At 42.6% G+C, this 17,181-nt stretch overlaps 1 protein-coding gene across 5 annotated transcripts in view; it reads left to right on the forward strand.

Annotated features, from left to right (window-relative positions):
• NUB1 (negative regulator of ubiquitin like proteins 1) overlaps positions 1-17,181 on the forward strand; it is a 27,775-nt gene that overhangs the window by 4,300 nt on the left and 6,294 nt on the right. For all 5 annotated transcript variants that reach the window (XM_006020764.3, XM_025200455.1, XM_006020766.3 and 2 more), the window contains 10 exons: positions 850-967; positions 1,082-1,249; positions 3,935-3,996; positions 4,628-4,698; positions 5,674-5,868; positions 7,727-7,815; positions 12,711-12,817; positions 13,895-14,081; positions 15,611-15,718; positions 15,920-16,072. In XM_006020764.3, the coding sequence (XP_006020826.1) occupies positions 850-967; positions 1,082-1,249; positions 3,935-3,996; positions 4,628-4,698; positions 5,674-5,868; positions 7,727-7,815; positions 12,711-12,817; positions 13,895-14,081; positions 15,611-15,718; positions 15,920-16,072 (1,258 nt within the window). The remainder of the gene's footprint in view (positions 1-849; positions 968-1,081; positions 1,250-3,934; positions 3,997-4,627; positions 4,699-5,673; positions 5,869-7,726; positions 7,816-12,710; positions 12,818-13,894; positions 14,082-15,610; positions 15,719-15,919; positions 16,073-17,181) is intronic.

The following is a 17,181-nucleotide window of genomic DNA, read 5'->3' on the forward strand; positions in this document are numbered from 1 at the left end:
TGCTGCTACAAGCTGACAACGTTCTCAGAATCTAGCTAGTACTTTCCTGGTTATGTCTGTAAAACTTGAGAGCAGCGGAGGCCAAAAATCAGGATTACTGGCACCTACATAAATCAAGGGTTGGTGGGAGTTGAGGATAAGTAGTTAGAAATCACATTAATTTTTTAATTTTTTTTTTAGTTGTTATAACCTGGGTTATCATCACTGGTTATTTAGGTAAAAACATTAGGGTCCAATTCAGTAGCTGTCTCTGTTCAGATGCTGGGATCTGCCTGCCCAGACCGAGATGCATGCAGAGTCTGTCTTTTTAAATCTGTGATTTTTTTTTTTAACCTCTCAGTGTTCTTTTCCAAGACAGTCATGTTCCAAAAGAAATGATGAAACTACACTAGAATATTAAAAAAAATCCTTGGCAGATCAGGTTTAAATGAAGTTCAGAAAGAAAAGCTTGTTACTTCATTTGATGGTTGCATACTGTACTTAACTGACTGCTGCTTTTTTTTGAAGTTACTGACGTTTTATTGGCAGCCATTGTCTTGCTGAAGTCAGCACTCGCCAACAAATTCCCATCCTGCTCCCTAGCTGGTGTAGTAGAAAGAAAAGAGCATAACTGTATAAAGCGCACAAACTTTCCTGTTAACCCAGTATCAGAGCAGAGTAAACATTGACTTAAAATCTTCATAACTTTCCTTGTACTGCAAGTATTTTAAAAAGAAAAATATGAGTCTTACAAATCTGAATTATATGGTGCTTATTCATTGATTTAAAAGGTATTAAGAGAAACAGCCATATCAAATATTGGTTTCATTTCCCACCCCACCCCTCCCCTTCTGTTTTTTTTTGTTAAAGGATGGCACACAAGGAATTCCTCACAGCAAAACTGAAAAATTTTCTAAGGGAAGACAAGATTCAACTTTGGAAGCCCCCATATACCAATGAAAATAAAAAAGCTGGTGTGGAATTGAAGGTACGTATTCTTTTCCAGTATTTGGCAGCCCTTTTTTATTCCACGCAAAAGACACTGCTGTTCTATCTTACATATGTATTTTATCTGGGGGGGTTTCTTTTTTTTGTAATTTAGGAGCTAGCACAGAAATTTTCAACCAAGCTGGAGCTCTCTGAAGTTGAAGTGGAAAGCTTACTTGAAGAAATAAGATGCAAAGCTATTGAGCGTGGAACAGGAAATGATGCTTTTAAGAGAACAGGGATAACAACACTTGAAGTGTCTTTAGCTGGAAATAAGGGAAAAGTAAGTCCATGTACAGAAAAATTATGAAAACCGTAATCCATAGTAAAGGCCTTAATGCTCATTAACACTTATGCAAAATGCTTCACTGGTACAAAACAGTCAACATGGTTGTAAGGAGGAGGGAACCCAGGTAGGCCACTCAAAACTATTAAGAAGAATTAAAGAAAAGAAGTATTGGGACTAACTTGATTTCCCTTTTTAAAGTGAATTTGAAATTGACATTTGAATTGAGGAAATTAATTTTGAGAAAATGTTGACTTTTTTTATCTAACGAGCTTTGTTTAAAAGAACAGAGACAGAAAGTGTTTCCTCAGTTTGTTTCTGCTATGAATACCGGAACTACAGTTAGCATGTGGCTATCACTTATACAATCTTTGTCTAATGGCCAATAAACCCCTTATTAAGGTACAATGAAAGTGACCCTAAGGCAGCAATATCAGACCGCATAGAATTAGTTGCTTTAAAAAGGACTCTTACTGAAAAATATATGGTCATGTATCTGAGTACAGTGTTTTAAATGAAATTTAGCTACTTTAAATGGTAGGTGTTCAGCTTTAAATGACACCACATCCTTGTTCTTCCACATTGTTTGGTGTATCTAATTACTTTCCTGAACTACCATCCAACATGCAGTGTCACTTGACACATTAGTTTGAAGTAGCTAAATGCAGTTGGAACCAAGAAGAAAAGATGGATTAGCACAGTAGTTTTAATGTAGTGCAGGTGCTCAACCTCCGGCCCAGAGACTGAATGCGGCCTGCAGAGCTTTTGCATCTGATCCACAGCACTCCCCAGGGGGTGGGAAATTTGACAGTGGGGAGCAGTAGCCGTTAATATAGTCACCCTCCCCCAGCCAAATTTCCAAATGCCTCTGATGGAGTGCCTTTTGGACACTTATCTGTCGGTTTTGTAACATAGCCAGTTTAACATATGGGAGTACTTCTCTTTAAGCAATATTAGGTCTAGACTCTCGTATGTTATTTTACAGCTCTGCAGGGGAGCTGGGACATTCAGGTTTGTGCCCATCTTAAGTCAGTACTGATAATCCCTAATTGTCATGAGTACCAAAAGAAATGACTAAATTTTCATCAGTGCTTAAAATTAAAATAAAATCTTCGTTATATTCTAAAGGCACCAGTCACAGCTCCACAATTATGGGTGAATTAAGTTCTGTACTTTAAAAGCAGAGCTTGCAACTCTTGTTTAACATGCAAGTGCATTTCCTATTTTGTAACATTACACCTTTGTGTTCTGAATGAATGGATTTCTTTTTACATGAGCATTTAAGGCATTTAATGTCCTTTGTTAGGCCATTTTTTTGTTCAAAGGTATTAGATATTGTCTGCCATCAAACATTTCATCTTCAGTATATCTGGTACAATGGATTGTTCTTTATTAGCAGAAAGTGAAAACAAACTTCGTAACTGAAACTTTATTATCCAGTAGAGTCCAAAGAATGCTCTTCAAGGAAATTAACAATGATTAATTACTGCTCTCTTTCAAAGTGGCTCTAATCTCCTATTTTCAGTGTCACTAAAGTCATGGTTTGCTCTTATGGCTTGTATACAGAAAATGTGTCTGCATAACTTTATTGTTATCAGTATATTGCCATAACTCCTTGTACTGATGCTGTTATTCTGAAATAAATCTCCATTGTAGACCAGACTGTAGCAAAGATGGCCACCATCTTTATTCACTGTCTCTTCCTGCATTATTCCCACTAAGAATAATGGAATCCAGGTTTTGTCATTGTTGAGAGCAGTGTGATCTTGCAGTCATTGGGCATCTGTACACATACATTTTCAATGCGCTGGAAATCTGCACACAAACTGACGCGCACTACAGTATGTCGTATGCAGTTGTATAAGCAGCAAAATGTGTGTAAGCGTGCAGAAACTGGTGGCAGTGCACTTTTGAACTAAAACACCTTCAATATCTTTTAGTTCAAAAGCATACTGTCGCTGTTTTCTCAGTGCTGACATGCATTTCGCCCTTTATATAAATGTATGCACTGCAGTGCCAAGTGCTTTTAAAAGTGCCTGGTGCTGCAGTGCAAGCATGTGTACAAATGCCCATTGTGTCAGCAGTGGAAAGTGGTGCCAAGTTTGAAAGATGATAGTAACTTGTTACTGTTTCTAATATGTGTACCCTTCATCGTAAAAGTTTATTTAAGAAAAAATCTACATATTACAGCAGATCCACTGAACAGTAACTGTCAGTCATAGACATGCAGACCAGTTGAAAGTTAAGTTACAGAAAGGCACAGCAAGAGTCTCACTTCTGCTTTGTAAATAAAAGGAAAAAATAAACCATCTAATACGTCTTTAAAAAAATCAGGTTTATTTAATCTGGGATCATAAGTGCTGGGCATTTATCATAACATGACACACAAATAAAGCGGAATTAAGATGGTATGCCTTAATTACATTTCTAGCTTATTTTATATGGATTTGGGTTAAGCTTGAATTTCCTTGAGTTAGTTTTGAATTTCCTGGCTTCATAATGCTTGTTTTTGGGATAATTACAACATTGCTTTCTTCTAATCATTATTAATATATGTCAACTCTAACTGTATCTTAACATACTTTTTATCCGGGAAGGAATTATGGTTGCTGTAATGTAGTTAATTAAAACAACACTCAAAGAATCTAGATGATGTAACTTTAATTTACAAATTTAAAACAGGCTAAAAGAAAAAATTCACTGGAAACTAAACTGGTTATCACTGGCAAGGAGCTCAGATCTCAGTAAGTGTAATAATTCTTGTCATTTCTCTCTTTAATGGTTAGTGTGTTTTTTGTTCATAATCCACCCTTGTGCATACTGCTTTATTACAGTATGTTCTTGATCAGGGAAGCCTAAGATATTTTCATATTGTGGGGTTCTGTCTTGGGATGTTAAGTAGTCATAAACAGAACTCTCCATGTAGCAGCTACAGCACTGGTTCCAGTAGACAAGTGAAATGTGATTTATAGGTAGAAACAAGAAGGACATGATAAACTAGCTCTCCATGGACTCTCACTAAGTACTGAACAGTCCACTTGAAGCCAAGGAAACCTTTTTGAAGATTGCTGCTCTAAATCAGTTTTGAGAGCATGTTTTCCCTTACAGGATAGGAGTGATACCCTACAACTATCCACCCTGCTTAGTACTCTAGCTTTTCCCCACCTGACAGAATGAGTTTACAATTCCCCACAAGTAGTAATGTCACTTTATCTTTAAGCAAAAGTTTGAAGCCACTTACAAATATTTTACCTCTTAATATTTGTTGAAATGTTGGTAAAGTATTGCATATCGTTACGTGGCTATTTATACTCATGGAATTCATAGCATTGCATAGCTGTTTGTACTCATAGAATTAATTGCTTTATTTCACAGGATAGCACAGACATTTGGACTTCAAGAAAATTGTCTCAAAATAATTGTAAATAAGAAGATCCTTGAATTAGGTATGCATTACTAGTTGAATTTCTTTATATTTAGTTTGCAATGTTTCTAAATCATCCCTCTCTCAATGTTGTCAGCCTCTGAAACAACCATGTGGTGGACAATAACAAGCATTATTTTATTCAGTTTTTCTCAAGACCACTTTGGTGTTATTACACTGGGTGCATTCAAAGGAAAGCAAGGAAAACTGAGGGATTCAGAAATGACCTATTTGAAGTTTGATTTAAAGATACAGTAGGACTCAGCTCCTTCATATCCACTTGAGGCACAGACAGAAATGCAGCTCCCCTGTCTAACTCATGGCACTTAGCAGAAAGCACCTTAAGTTAAACCAGTCCTCCCAAGCCAACAGACGTTAGCAGGGAGAGTTTGGCAGGTGGATTGTAACCCCCAGAAAGGACCTCCTTCCCCTGCCTTCTCCCCCACTCCCATTCCGAAAACACTGCCAGGAGCAGTGCTGGGCTGTGTCAGCCAAGCCGTGCTCCCCAGCTTGTGCAGGCACAAATTAATGAAGGTACTTCATTTTGCTGTGCTTTCATCTGAACCCTCATACAATGAAGGCCCTTTTAAAGTGGTCTACAGCCATATACTTATGTATAGTCACAGCTGTAGACTGCTTTCTTGGGCCAGATTGGGTGAAAATTATCATCTCTCTGTGCCTTTGGTTCACAAAGGAAGCCACTTAAGCACTGATCTATCAGCTCATAGGGTTATACTGCTATGCCTTCCATAAGCTTATCTATCTGGGAGTTTTGTCAATTATAAATCACTCTGAGCCTTTTGGATAGGGTGGTATATACATTTAATTAACAAATAACGGAGCAGTGGGGAGGGAGTTTTTGGGAAAAACTCTTAAGTACCTGTCCCTGTTAACTATTCCTGCTTTGAGGATTTTATTTTAAAATGTAGTTATCTAGTTGAATATCATTATTTTCATCAATGCAACTTATTTTGTATATTCATATTGTGTTTTGCAGGCAAAACTCTTGAAGAGCAAGGCATAACACACAATGTAAAAGTCATGGTGCTTGAGCTAATGCATAGCCAGGAGGAAACCAAAAGAAAAGTTCAGGAAGAAGAAAAGCAAAAAGAAGAAGAGGCCCTGAAGGAAAAAGAAATCAAAGATAGGTTGAAAAGAACTAAGAAGGGGTTAGAAATTCTAGCAGAAAGAGGTATTTATGGTTTGTTTTTTTAATTCAATAAAGGACAGTAGCATGCATTGATTAAAAAAATACTTCTGTTGAAAAAGTATTGAGGAAAAGGAGGAAGATGAGGACAGCATTGGATTACAATATAGCCATTTCCAAATAATGGATGTTTTCATTCCTTGGATAGGAGCCCTCGAAGGAAAACACAGACTCATTTGTTCCTTAGTTGATGCTGAACAAATCCTTTGGTAGCTTTTCTAGATGGTATTATGCCACTGTAGGCCCCATCTTATAGAAGACAGGTTAGATGAATTCCTTGGTCTCTTCCCTTTATGGAAATTTTGTAAATGTCAGGCTAGATCCCCGTTTGTATGTCTACATTCTGTCTGTCTGCTTTTAAGTGGGTCTCTTAGTCCAGCTAGTTACAGCATTTGTTTTCATTTTCCGTCTTGGCAGCTCTTGTTGATAATCTTTGTTATTTCTTAAAGCATTTGGAAACTTGAGAAAGGCAGTATATGAATCTATTATCATTTAATTCTGCACTTCCAAGTTAAGGGAATGACAGTACTGAGAACATGCCATGTATTTATTGCAGACTTAGGCAGAGCAGGATGATAAATTATAAGCTGTTATGCACTTTTCTGTAATGTACCTCTGTTATGAACATGAGTAACCATGGTTTCAGTCTGCAAGGTAGTTCAATTGTCATTATGATCTACAATGCGGCCATTCCCCTCTCATTGATTTTGATGGGGACTGCTGGCAGGAGTGGACCGAGTTAAGGGGTCACTGTCAGTTTGAAAGTGGTAGTTTTTCAAACTGTGACTTAAGTAGTTGGAGGCAGTGCAGCTGTCTAGGATTCCCACTGCTAGACTGACACTTTCTACGTTACTTCACCCCCTCTGTTTTCCCAGTTTCTTTCCATGACCCATAAATGGGAGACTGTAAAACTGACTGCACACCATAATGTGGTTTCTCTCAATATAAAGGGTGCAAACAAACAAGTCTCCCTTTATTTTTTCATACAAAATTACATTACTTACAATAATAATCAATGTAAAAAAATACTGAGAAAGCAGTGTTCTTTTGTATTGGCCCATTAGGAAACTTAGATCCTAATCCTTTTGTAAGCTTTTGCAAACAGGGCTGTTCACCTACCTGGACTCTCTAATTTACTTCCAGAAGTTTTGAGCTAGAATCGCTGGTACTTATTGTACAGTGCACTAGAACCCTGGGTCCGCTGAAGGATCCATCTGCCCAGCTGATTACAAGGTTGGGACAAGTCAGTGAACCTAAGAAAGCAGGAAAGAATCGGACCATAATTGCTCAAGCTGAGTAAAGGGGAGTGTGGAAGTTTCCTCAGCTGGCATTTGTACATCCTTTGACTTTTATTCAGCCCAAAGCAAAATGAAAAATTGATTGCTAGGTTCCAAACACCAAAGCAAGACTGGGAAAAATTAAAATACTGAGTTTCTTTTCTTTTGTTTCATCAATTAAAGTGAGTTATTTTATACTTTCTTTTAAATTATCTTTATATCATGAGCTATATGAAATGTATTTTTTTTTGGCCATCAGGAACAGGTGCTTTACAGCACTTGATTGCATCTAAAAATGCAAACCTGAATTGGGAATAGATATTATTCCTCACTGAGATTCCCAAAAGCTCTTCAGGTCTCATTTCCTAAATAGATCTTCCTGCAGCATCAGGTCATTCTTGATCACTGACTCTGGAATCCATATGCTCTTCTCCCATTTAATTTTACATAAGTCTTTACTTAACTAACTTCTTCTTACTACAGATTTTAGACTGTAATCTGACTCTGTCCTTATTGCCGAAGCCCTTGATGGTGATTTAATAGGCACTGCTGTTTTTATGTTGCAGAGGACTATTTGGATCCGGATACCACTCCATATCTTGATATAGCTAATCAAACTGGAAAAACAATCAAGATTCCTCCTCGGGCCAAAAAAGTAAGGAAGATATTATTTCACAATCTTCTTAAACATACTGTATTAAAATTAGATCTGCTACAGGAGCCAACAAAACTTGGTGGGTTATTTGATGCATTTTTCTGAGAGAGAAGGAAGATTGTGCTCAGTACATCTGGGGACATGTTGGTAGTCCCAAGAGAGGCCCTTGTCCAATTCCTGATTTTTTTGATTTTTTTTTTTTTTTGTACCTATCTCCCTGTATTCACAGATTATCTTCATACCTGAAGCCAAGCAGTTTATTTATTATACACCACTCCTATTATATTAGTTTCTAAATCAAGCACTAGGGGCACAGACAGCCATGGGTGGGGGAGCAAAAAAACACTACTGGAAGCAGCAAGACGTTAATTCGACTGGCGCCTCAGCATCTGTATAGATCAGGTGCTTCAGTGGGGCTTTTTGGTTATTTTATCTAACAGCTGAGTTAGATAAAAGGGCCAAAAAAGCCCCACTAAAGTATCATAGTGCTTAGGGTCAGAAGGGACCTAAACAGATCATCAGGTTCGTCCCCTGCCCCGGGCAGGAATGAGTGCTGGGTTCATAACACCCCAGCCAACTATCTAGCCTCCTCTTGAAGACCCCCAAGGTAAGAGAAAGCACCACCTCCCTTGGGAGCCCTAACTGTAAAGTAATGTCTCCTGATGTCAAGCCTGAACCTGCTCTCTAACAATTTGTGGCCGTTATTCCTAGTCACTCCCGGGTGGTGCCTGTGGGAACAGAGCCTCCCCCAATTCCTGCTGGTCCCCTCTGGTGAGCTTGTAAATGGCCACCAGATCCCCACTCAGCCTTCTCTTGTGGAGGCTAAATAGGCCACAAGAGAAGCCTCTCTTCATAGGGCCTGCCCCGCTGCCCCTTGACCATGCAAGTGGCCCTCTTCTGGACCCTCTCAATGCTAGCCACATCCTCTTGAAGTGCAGCACCCGAACTGGATGCAGTACTCCAACTGCGACCTGATCAATGCCACAAAGAGGGAAGGATCACCTCCCTGGACCTGCTTGTGATGCATATGTAGTTGCACGACAAGGTGCAGTTAGCCTTCCTGACTGCTTCCTCGCATTGGCAGCTCGTGTTCATCCTGGAGTCAACAATTACTCCAAAATCCCTTTCTGCCACCATGTTGACAAGAAGGGTGTTCCCCAGATGCAGCCCCTGCACTTGTCTGTTGAATTCCATCCTGTTCTCATCCACCCACCTCTGTAACCTGTCTAGATCTAGCTGGATTCTGTTTCTCCCCTCCAGCGTGCCCACCTTGCCCCACATCTTGCCCTACATCTTGGTGTTGTCAGCAAAGTTGGACAGCATGCTTTCCACACCCACATCCAGATCTCTGATAAAGATGTTGAATAGTACAGACCACAGGATCAAGCCCTGGGGAACTCCACTGCCCACATCCCTCCAGGTCAAAAACAACCCGTCCACTACCACTCTCTGCGTGCAATCATCTAGCCAATTTGCAACCCATCTGACTGTGTAGGCATCAATGCCGCAGTCACCTAGTTTTTTTTGAGAGAATGTGGTGAGAAACAGTGTCAAAGGCTTTGTTAAAGTCCAGAAAGACAGCATCCACCTCAGTGCCCTCGTCCAGGGACTTTATGACCTGATCATAAAAGGAAACCAGGCTAGTCAGGATCTGCCCTCAATTAAACCATGTTGGTTGACCCTAAGCATTACCTCCCCTGCTGGGTCCTTGCAGATGTGTTCCTTGATAAATTTTCTCAAAAGTCTTCCCACAGACTGAGGTGAGACTGACTGGCCTATAATTGCCAGGATCCTCCTTCCTCTCTTTCTTGTAAATGGGGACCACATTGACCCTTTTCCAATCCTCTGGTACCTAGCCAGAGCCCCACGAGCGCTCATACAGCTGTGCCAGGGGCCCTACTATGACCCCCGCCAATTCCCTCAGCACCCTTGGGTGAAGAGTATCTGGACCTGCTGATTTAAACACGCCCAGCCCCTCCAAAAGTTCCCTAACTAAGTCGTCCCTGACCCTAGGCATGGTGGTGCCTCCTCTGGGTCCATCCATAATCCTAGTGGGGGAGATGTCCCGGTCCCTGTTCAGAAATATGGAGGCAAAGAATTCGTTAAAGAGGTGAGCTTTTTTGTTTGCTGCAATCATTGGATTGCCAAGCCTGTCCTGTAGGGTCCCTATGTTACTCAGTGCCACCTTCTTACTCCCTATGTATTTGAAAAAGGACTTTTTGTTATCCCTAATTCTGGTCGCTAGCCCTAGCTCCATCTCTGCCTTGGCCTTCCTAACAGCCTCCCTGCAGTCACAAGCAATGGAGATGTAATCCTCCTTGGTGATAGCCCCTTGCTTCTACTGCTTGTACACCTCCTTTTTTGCCCTCAGGCATTCCGGATGCCTTTTGCCAAGCCATGGTGGCTTTCTAGCACTCCTGCCCCCCTTGGTATGCGATAGGACTGACTCCCTTTGAGCTTGAAGGATTGTCTCCTTGAGCAACCACCCGTCTTGGACTCTCATCTCATTGTAGCTCCGAGACCCCAGTGCCTCTCCTACTAATCTTCTTAGTTCATTGATGTCAAGGACTTTTGCCTTACTGCTTATTTTCATTTGCCTTGCACTGGATAGCAGGCAATGATCACTGTCACGCAGGTGGTCGAGTACGTGCAGAGCCCCCACCAGGTTGTCGCCTGTGGCCAGGACCAGGTCCAGCAAGGCATTTCCCCTGGTGGGACTGTGCACCTCCTGGGTTAGGTGGAGGTCCTGTATCCCGTCTAGGAACCTACGTGAGCAGTCAGACCTGGCTGACTGCTCCTCCCAGCAGATGTCTGGGTAGTTTAGGTCACCCGTGACAACCACATCCCTTGACTTTACAGCCTCTGTGAGCTGACCTGAGAATTCCCGGTCCAGCTCGTCCCCCTGGTGAGGTGGTCTGTAGTAGATGCCCACTATCAAGTCCCTTTCCCCACAACCCCCTTGTATTCTAAGTGCCCGATCTATATAGACATTGGACAAGCCAGGTACAACTAACGCGATGCCTCTTGTGGGCATGTGCTGGGCTCTGCTTGGGATTGTGCCGAGTTTCAAGTAAAACACTGTTTTTTTGGTTTTGGGGTTTGTTTTTGTGGGGGGGATGGGGTTCACATCTGCAAGCAGCTCAGGAATTAAAAAATATTTTCTCTAATAAATTTCAGTCTGTTTCAATCACAAGCTATCAAGGCTGTGAAGATAATGAACTGGGAGTCTCACTAAACATATCTATCTTGTATTGTCCCTGGAAGCTCACCAAATCTAGGTTCTGGCGGACCATGCAAGAAGTTGTTCCCAAGAAGCAGCATGTGGGCAGAGCTTATTTTATTAGCAGAGGAGCCAGGGTCAGGAGGAAAGTTGTATCAATATGCCCTTAGAGAAAATGCCCCATTGGGGAACCCTCACCTGAGGCTATCTTGCTGCTGAGCCTATATAACAGAATGTTAGGACCTGTCAGAGAGAGCATTTTAATCACTTATTCATTTTAATCACTGAGACAAGATAATAGAGGAAGAGAAGGTTCATCTACACATGCTATTAGTGTGATGCAATAAACTCTGGCACAGTTCGCATGGAGTTAACTACTCCTGGGCACAGCGCTTGCGTATGCACCCAGGACCGCAGCCATCTGAGCTAGGGTGAAGCAGTCCCAGGCTGGCAAGTCATCTTAGGTGTGGGGTCAGCCCTGGGCTGCAGGTGGTGTTATTGGGCAATAGAGGGGCTGGCTGGCGCATAAGGGTGATACAGTGCAAGGAAAAGCAGCAAGCAGCCCCCAGTGCTCCAGCCAGCCCCGGTCACTATCTACACGTGCATTTTGGTGGAGTAAATTACTCTACCATAGAATAGTGCCATCCCTGACAGTATTATCCTAGAGTGGAGTTAATTAATTTAGTGCATTCTAATACCAGCACATGTGTATACTGACACTTTACTGCAGAGCTAATTAGTCAACTCCACAAGAAAGGCATGTGTAGATGCACCCAGATAATCTTAGATAATTGGGTGGTGACTCAGTCAGAGATGTAACAAACCCGTAGAAGAGTACCCAGAAACAAAGAACTCGAAAAGGAAGAACATGGAGCACCAGCATAGTGTGTTGATTGTTACCCACTTCCCCGCATGAAGTGCGTCATGTTAATTCCATACCCACTAAAGTTCCTGAAAGATTGACAGAAATTATTCAAATTTGGTCTGTAACATCGGACGTTCATCTATGTATATTAATTTGTGCTGAACACAAAAAAAAGGTTATGAAGAAAGGTTGAGAGAAGTAGGCATGTTTAGTCTGGAGAAAAGGAGATTAACTGCTGGGGGGGGGTACGCATTCATGTTAGCAGTTTTCAAATGTTTGAAAGGCTGCTATAGAGTGGGGGGTGGAATCTTGCCACAGAGGGCAAGATACGTGGCAGTGGATTTAAACAAGCAAAGCAGATTTAGATAAACTCTCAGGAAAACCCTCCCAACTGTCAGAACAGCAGGACCTTGGTCAAATCTGCTTTGGGAAGTTGTGAAATCTTCTTCATTAGAAGTTTCCCAGAAGAACCTGGACATGGATCCCTCCGGGATGGTATATCCTGCTTCTGTGCATGGCTTTGACTGGATGACCCTTGAGGTCCCTTACAACCATATGATTCCATAAAGCTGCACAGATTGGCACCTGTAATGACACTTGTCAAATAGAAACTTAGATTTTCAATAAGAAGTTTTTTCCATTGCCATTCATTATCATGCTGTGAGAGCCAGAACCTTATGAGCATGGGGCTTGCAACTCCACTTGTAACAACCACGATGACCCTTAATTTGGTAACCATGGACCTAAACGTATCTTTATAATTATGCAAGTAGATTAGCGTTTAATCTACTCTGTCTCCTGTTTTCCTAGGCCCTTGTACTAGCTATGGGTTATCATGAGAAGGGAAGAGCATTAATGAAGAAGAAAGAATATGAAGTAGCATTGCCATTCCTGTTGGATGCTGATAAACACTTCTGGTAAGGACCTCTGAGTTTTTGGTCACCTGGCTTTGTATGTTATCAACGAACCAGTTATGGAAAAAGCAGAGTTCATGCCATGTGGTACGTGCTTTGCCTGGTATTCTCCTACAAGCAAGGCGCTTCTACGTGTACAATTAATTCACAGCAATAAATTCCGGTGCATATTGCACCACAGCTTATTGCTCTCGGGTTTGCTGTTTGAACATGCGTGCAGGAACACAACATGTTGAGCCAAGTCGGAGCAGCTCCGGGTAGCAGGGGCCCCCAGGGGTCAGCCTACCAGCCCGGGGCTGCTTCAACCCAGCTCAACATGGTGCAGAGGGCCTGGCCTGGGGCACAAGGGTATTCCAGTGCAGGACTGGCTGGCAGGTAGCTTCTGGACTGAGGCAACATCTACACATGCATGCTGTGCACAAAAAAACTCCAGGGCAGGATAGTACTTGCATTTACAAGTAGTAACCTGCTGTAGGGTTTATTAGTTTCCTGGTGTCTAATAGACACTGAGATATTTACTGCAGAGCTAACTAGGCAACTCCACAGTAAGTGTCTCATATAGACACTCCTGCAAACTGCTAGTGGGCAGTAGGTAATAACTTTCCTTCCATTTAATCTAAATAGCCCCTTTTGGCATCCAGAATAAAAGTTACTCTCTCCATCTGTTTCTTATATGCTAGAACATACTGGGGGACCATCCAAGGAGCAAAGTTTGTATCTCTAGGTCAGTGAGGATAACTGATCTCTGTCCCCTTCCAAAAGGTTACATGGGTTGTAATTCCATCGTGCTTTTGAATGGCACAATACAGTCACTTCATATGTAGCAACAAGACAAGTTAGTATGGATTTATATCAGATATATACTCGTATAAGGGACACTGGTGATGAAAGCGTGGGCCATATAGTTCTGGTAAATTAAAGAGCAATTATATAAATTGTGTTGACATTGGTTTGATGGTTCAACCACAAAATAATTTTGAAAAGCCTGTGATATGTACAACCACAAACATTTTTTTGGCCCAGTCCACCAGGGTAAGAATGGTTGAGAAAGCAACTTAATATGTTGCTGATGTTTTTCAGCGAGTGCGGAACAGATCTTCTGAATACAGTTGATAATTATGCAGTGCTGCAGTTGGATATAGTGTGGTGCTACTTTCGCCTGGAACAGCTCGAATGCCTGGATGACGCGGAGAAAAAGCTTGCCACAGCCCAGAATTGCTTCAAGAGGTGTTACGGGGAAAACCATGAGAGACTTTTCAATATCAAAGTAAGCTGATGTGATTTCATTGGGAATAGCTTTGTTTTAGCAAATTGTACAATCTTTTCTTCCAGTACTTCAGACCTTTTAAAAAAGTTCTCACATCCCCCTTTAGCTTTTATGAACTTTTGCTCATTCCAGCTGTCACATTTTCAACATGGCCTGTATGGCCAATGCACTAAGAACTCAGCACAGCTGTGCATTCCCCTGGCTGTATTCTTAATTCTTCCAGGCTGCCTCACATTTCTCACCTCAGAAAATCATTTTACTTGACTAATTCAGTGTATGTGGTATCATTCCAAGTGTTTTATCAGAGGTACCATGAATTATTGTCAAGTTACATTCTCATCTTGTGTGTTAAGAACAGTGGTGGGAGAGTGTGATCTAGTGGATTCTGCATTGGACAGGAGCTCAGAAAACTCTTCACTATTCCTGACTCTGACACAGGCTTGCTGTATGACTTTGGAAAAGATCTCACCACCACCTGCCTCCGTTTCTGTGTCTGTAAAATGGAAGAAATATAATTTGCCACCTCCTGAAAAGGGTTTTCCAATCTCTAAATAAAACATAGTACCAAGAACAAGGCAATGGTGGCCCTGGCTCTATCACAGCTTGAAGGCAATTCTTTGTATAAGCTGAGGAACTTCTGATTGTGTTTCTCAAAACAGTGTGGAATAAAAGAAAATATTTTTAAAATAAAATTGTTGCTGTGAAGTTTAGCCTGAGATTTTTGGAATCCCCATACTGCAGTCTTGATTCCCTGAGGCCTGGCACTGATCAGTCTTCCTGAAATCTCCCTGTGCAGCACAGGGTTTAGCAGTACCATTCCCTTTAATGCCAACGAAAATAGCAAAGTACCTACCAGTCCTCTCTCTAGTGCACCAAAAAGGTATCTTGTCCCAAATACAGAAGCATGTAGCACCTGGGGAAGGAGACTACAGGCTGCCAGTGATGCTACACTGACAGGATTCTGATGACCAGGTGATTTAAGAGATGTTAAAAGATAGAAAAGACCTTCTGGAAACATTCTTGGACCAGGAGACTTTTCATGCCTTTTTGGATTCCCACCAATATAAAATGTGCAGCTCCAAAGAACAGTCAGATTTGGAACAGGATTTTTTTTTAAATAAAATTTTAAACCAGAGGTTTCATTTTCTTCCACTTCAGTTTTGATTTTGTAGATGTTTGGCGAGTGTCAGCTCAAGCAACTTTCCCAATTTTGCTCATTAATTTTGCTATTCCACAATGTAACACAATAGTATATACAGGACCTTGGTCCAGATGTTAGTTGCATGGTTGGGCCCTTCCACCCCGCAACTCCCCTCGATTTCAGGGGAATCCACTCATATGGATCTAACAGCAGTTTACATGTATATGCACGATCTTCTTTGACGGAAGCTTTTTCACCTCCTTTTCAAATACCACATACTGCCATGACCCCATGTAAATAAATATGTAGCATACCTGGGGTGATGACCAACCAGTGGACTGAAGCTCTGTTGTATGTTAACTTTTGTTGTTGTTGTTCAATTCCTTAGGGAAGTCATGGCAGTGAGAAGGTGTTATTTCTAAGACTTTACCTTCTCCAGGGAATAGGACACTTTCACAATGGTAAAGAAAAAGATGCTGCTGAATATCTGAAGAAGGTAAGTCATTGCAGTGAGCAGGAGGCTCTCTGATCATGTAAGAGAAGCTTTTTTGCAAAAATAAGGTACATATGTGCCTTTTCTCGTGTTCTTCCTCTTCTCCAGCCCTGGTCTGTGGCTGCTCTGGGTGGCTGAGAAGGGACTGCAATTCGTATGCAAGTGACAGCGTTTACTGATTTGCTGTGTTCTCTCTGTGTACAGGCGTATGATTTGTTTCAAGAGCTCTTCATTGATCCTGAAAAAGTCAATTGTCTGTTACTCCTGGGATTCTCTCCTCAGGAAGCTCGCCTTGGTCTGCGAGCTAGCTATGGTGACGTGGATCATGCTGCCAATCTTATCAGCAATAGAAGAGAGGTATGGTGCAGGGAAAAGAATTAAACGAGACAATGTTTGTGTGAGCACTTCTGCTCAGTGATGACATGCCTTGAGTATGAAGCATGATGCAGAACCAAGGCTTTCATCATCCTCATGTTAGTCTCAGTACTGTTTTTAAACAGTTTGCCCTCGATTGTTGCACGTGTGAAATAGATCCCTAAGCGGCAAAGTCTGTCCCACCTTGCACAGGGCTGCAAGGCCCAAAGAACAGCAACTTTACTTCACAGGCACATGAGGAGATGTTGAGCTCCTTGGTTGTATTCCTGGTTTTGACATTGACTGTCTAACTTTGGGCAAGGGTATAGGTCAGGGGTAGGCAACGTTTTTTGGCCAGTGTTAAAAAAACCCACAATGCCTACCTTGGAAGGTGCCGGAGTGCTGGCAAGCCAGAAAAACAAAATGAGGGCAGGGGGTACATGGGAGGATGCCCTGCTTGTGCCCCTGCCCCACAGCTTGGGCTCTGTGGCTGTCAGCAGGTACCTAGAACCTGGGCCAGCTGCAAACATCTGCTGCCTCCCTGCCCCGGCTGTGGCCCCAGCTGCCTCCCAGACCCAGCCCTGGTCTCGGGAGGCAGCACATACTGGCAGTGCTCTCTGCTGTGCTGCCCTTGCCGCTTCTGCAAAGCAGCGTTGGAACCCAGTGCAGCAGGACACAGCAGGGGGTGCAGAAAGCTGCCTGCTCCCAGCTGGTCTGCCACACTTCCCCTGTGTGCATGGGAGCAGTGTGGGCAGCACACAGGGTTGTGCCCCTCACTGCTGGCCCCACGTTCAGGGGAAGTATGGCAGACCAGCTGGGAGCAGGCAGCTTTCTGCGCCCCCCGCTGTGCCCTGCCACGCCGGGTTCCAACACTGCTTTACAGAATTGGTGAGGGGAGCATGGCCAGCATGTGCTACCTCCCCAGAGCCGGGGGCCGGGGCAGAAAGGCAACAGATGTTTGCAGCTGGCCCAGGTTCTGGGTAGCTGCTGATAGCCACAGAGCCTGGGCTGCTCCCATTAGAGCTTGCAGCCTCCCAACTGCCTGCTGGGAGCAGCCTGGGCTCCTGGCTGGCAGCAGCTACCCAGAGCTGGGGCCAGCTGCAGGCGGGGGG

This window comes from Alligator sinensis, unplaced genomic scaffold (assembly GCF_000455745.1).
Source record: "Alligator sinensis unplaced genomic scaffold, ASM45574v1 scaffold599_1, whole genome shotgun sequence".
Taxonomy (NCBI): Eukaryota; Metazoa; Chordata; order Crocodylia; family Alligatoridae; genus Alligator; species Alligator sinensis.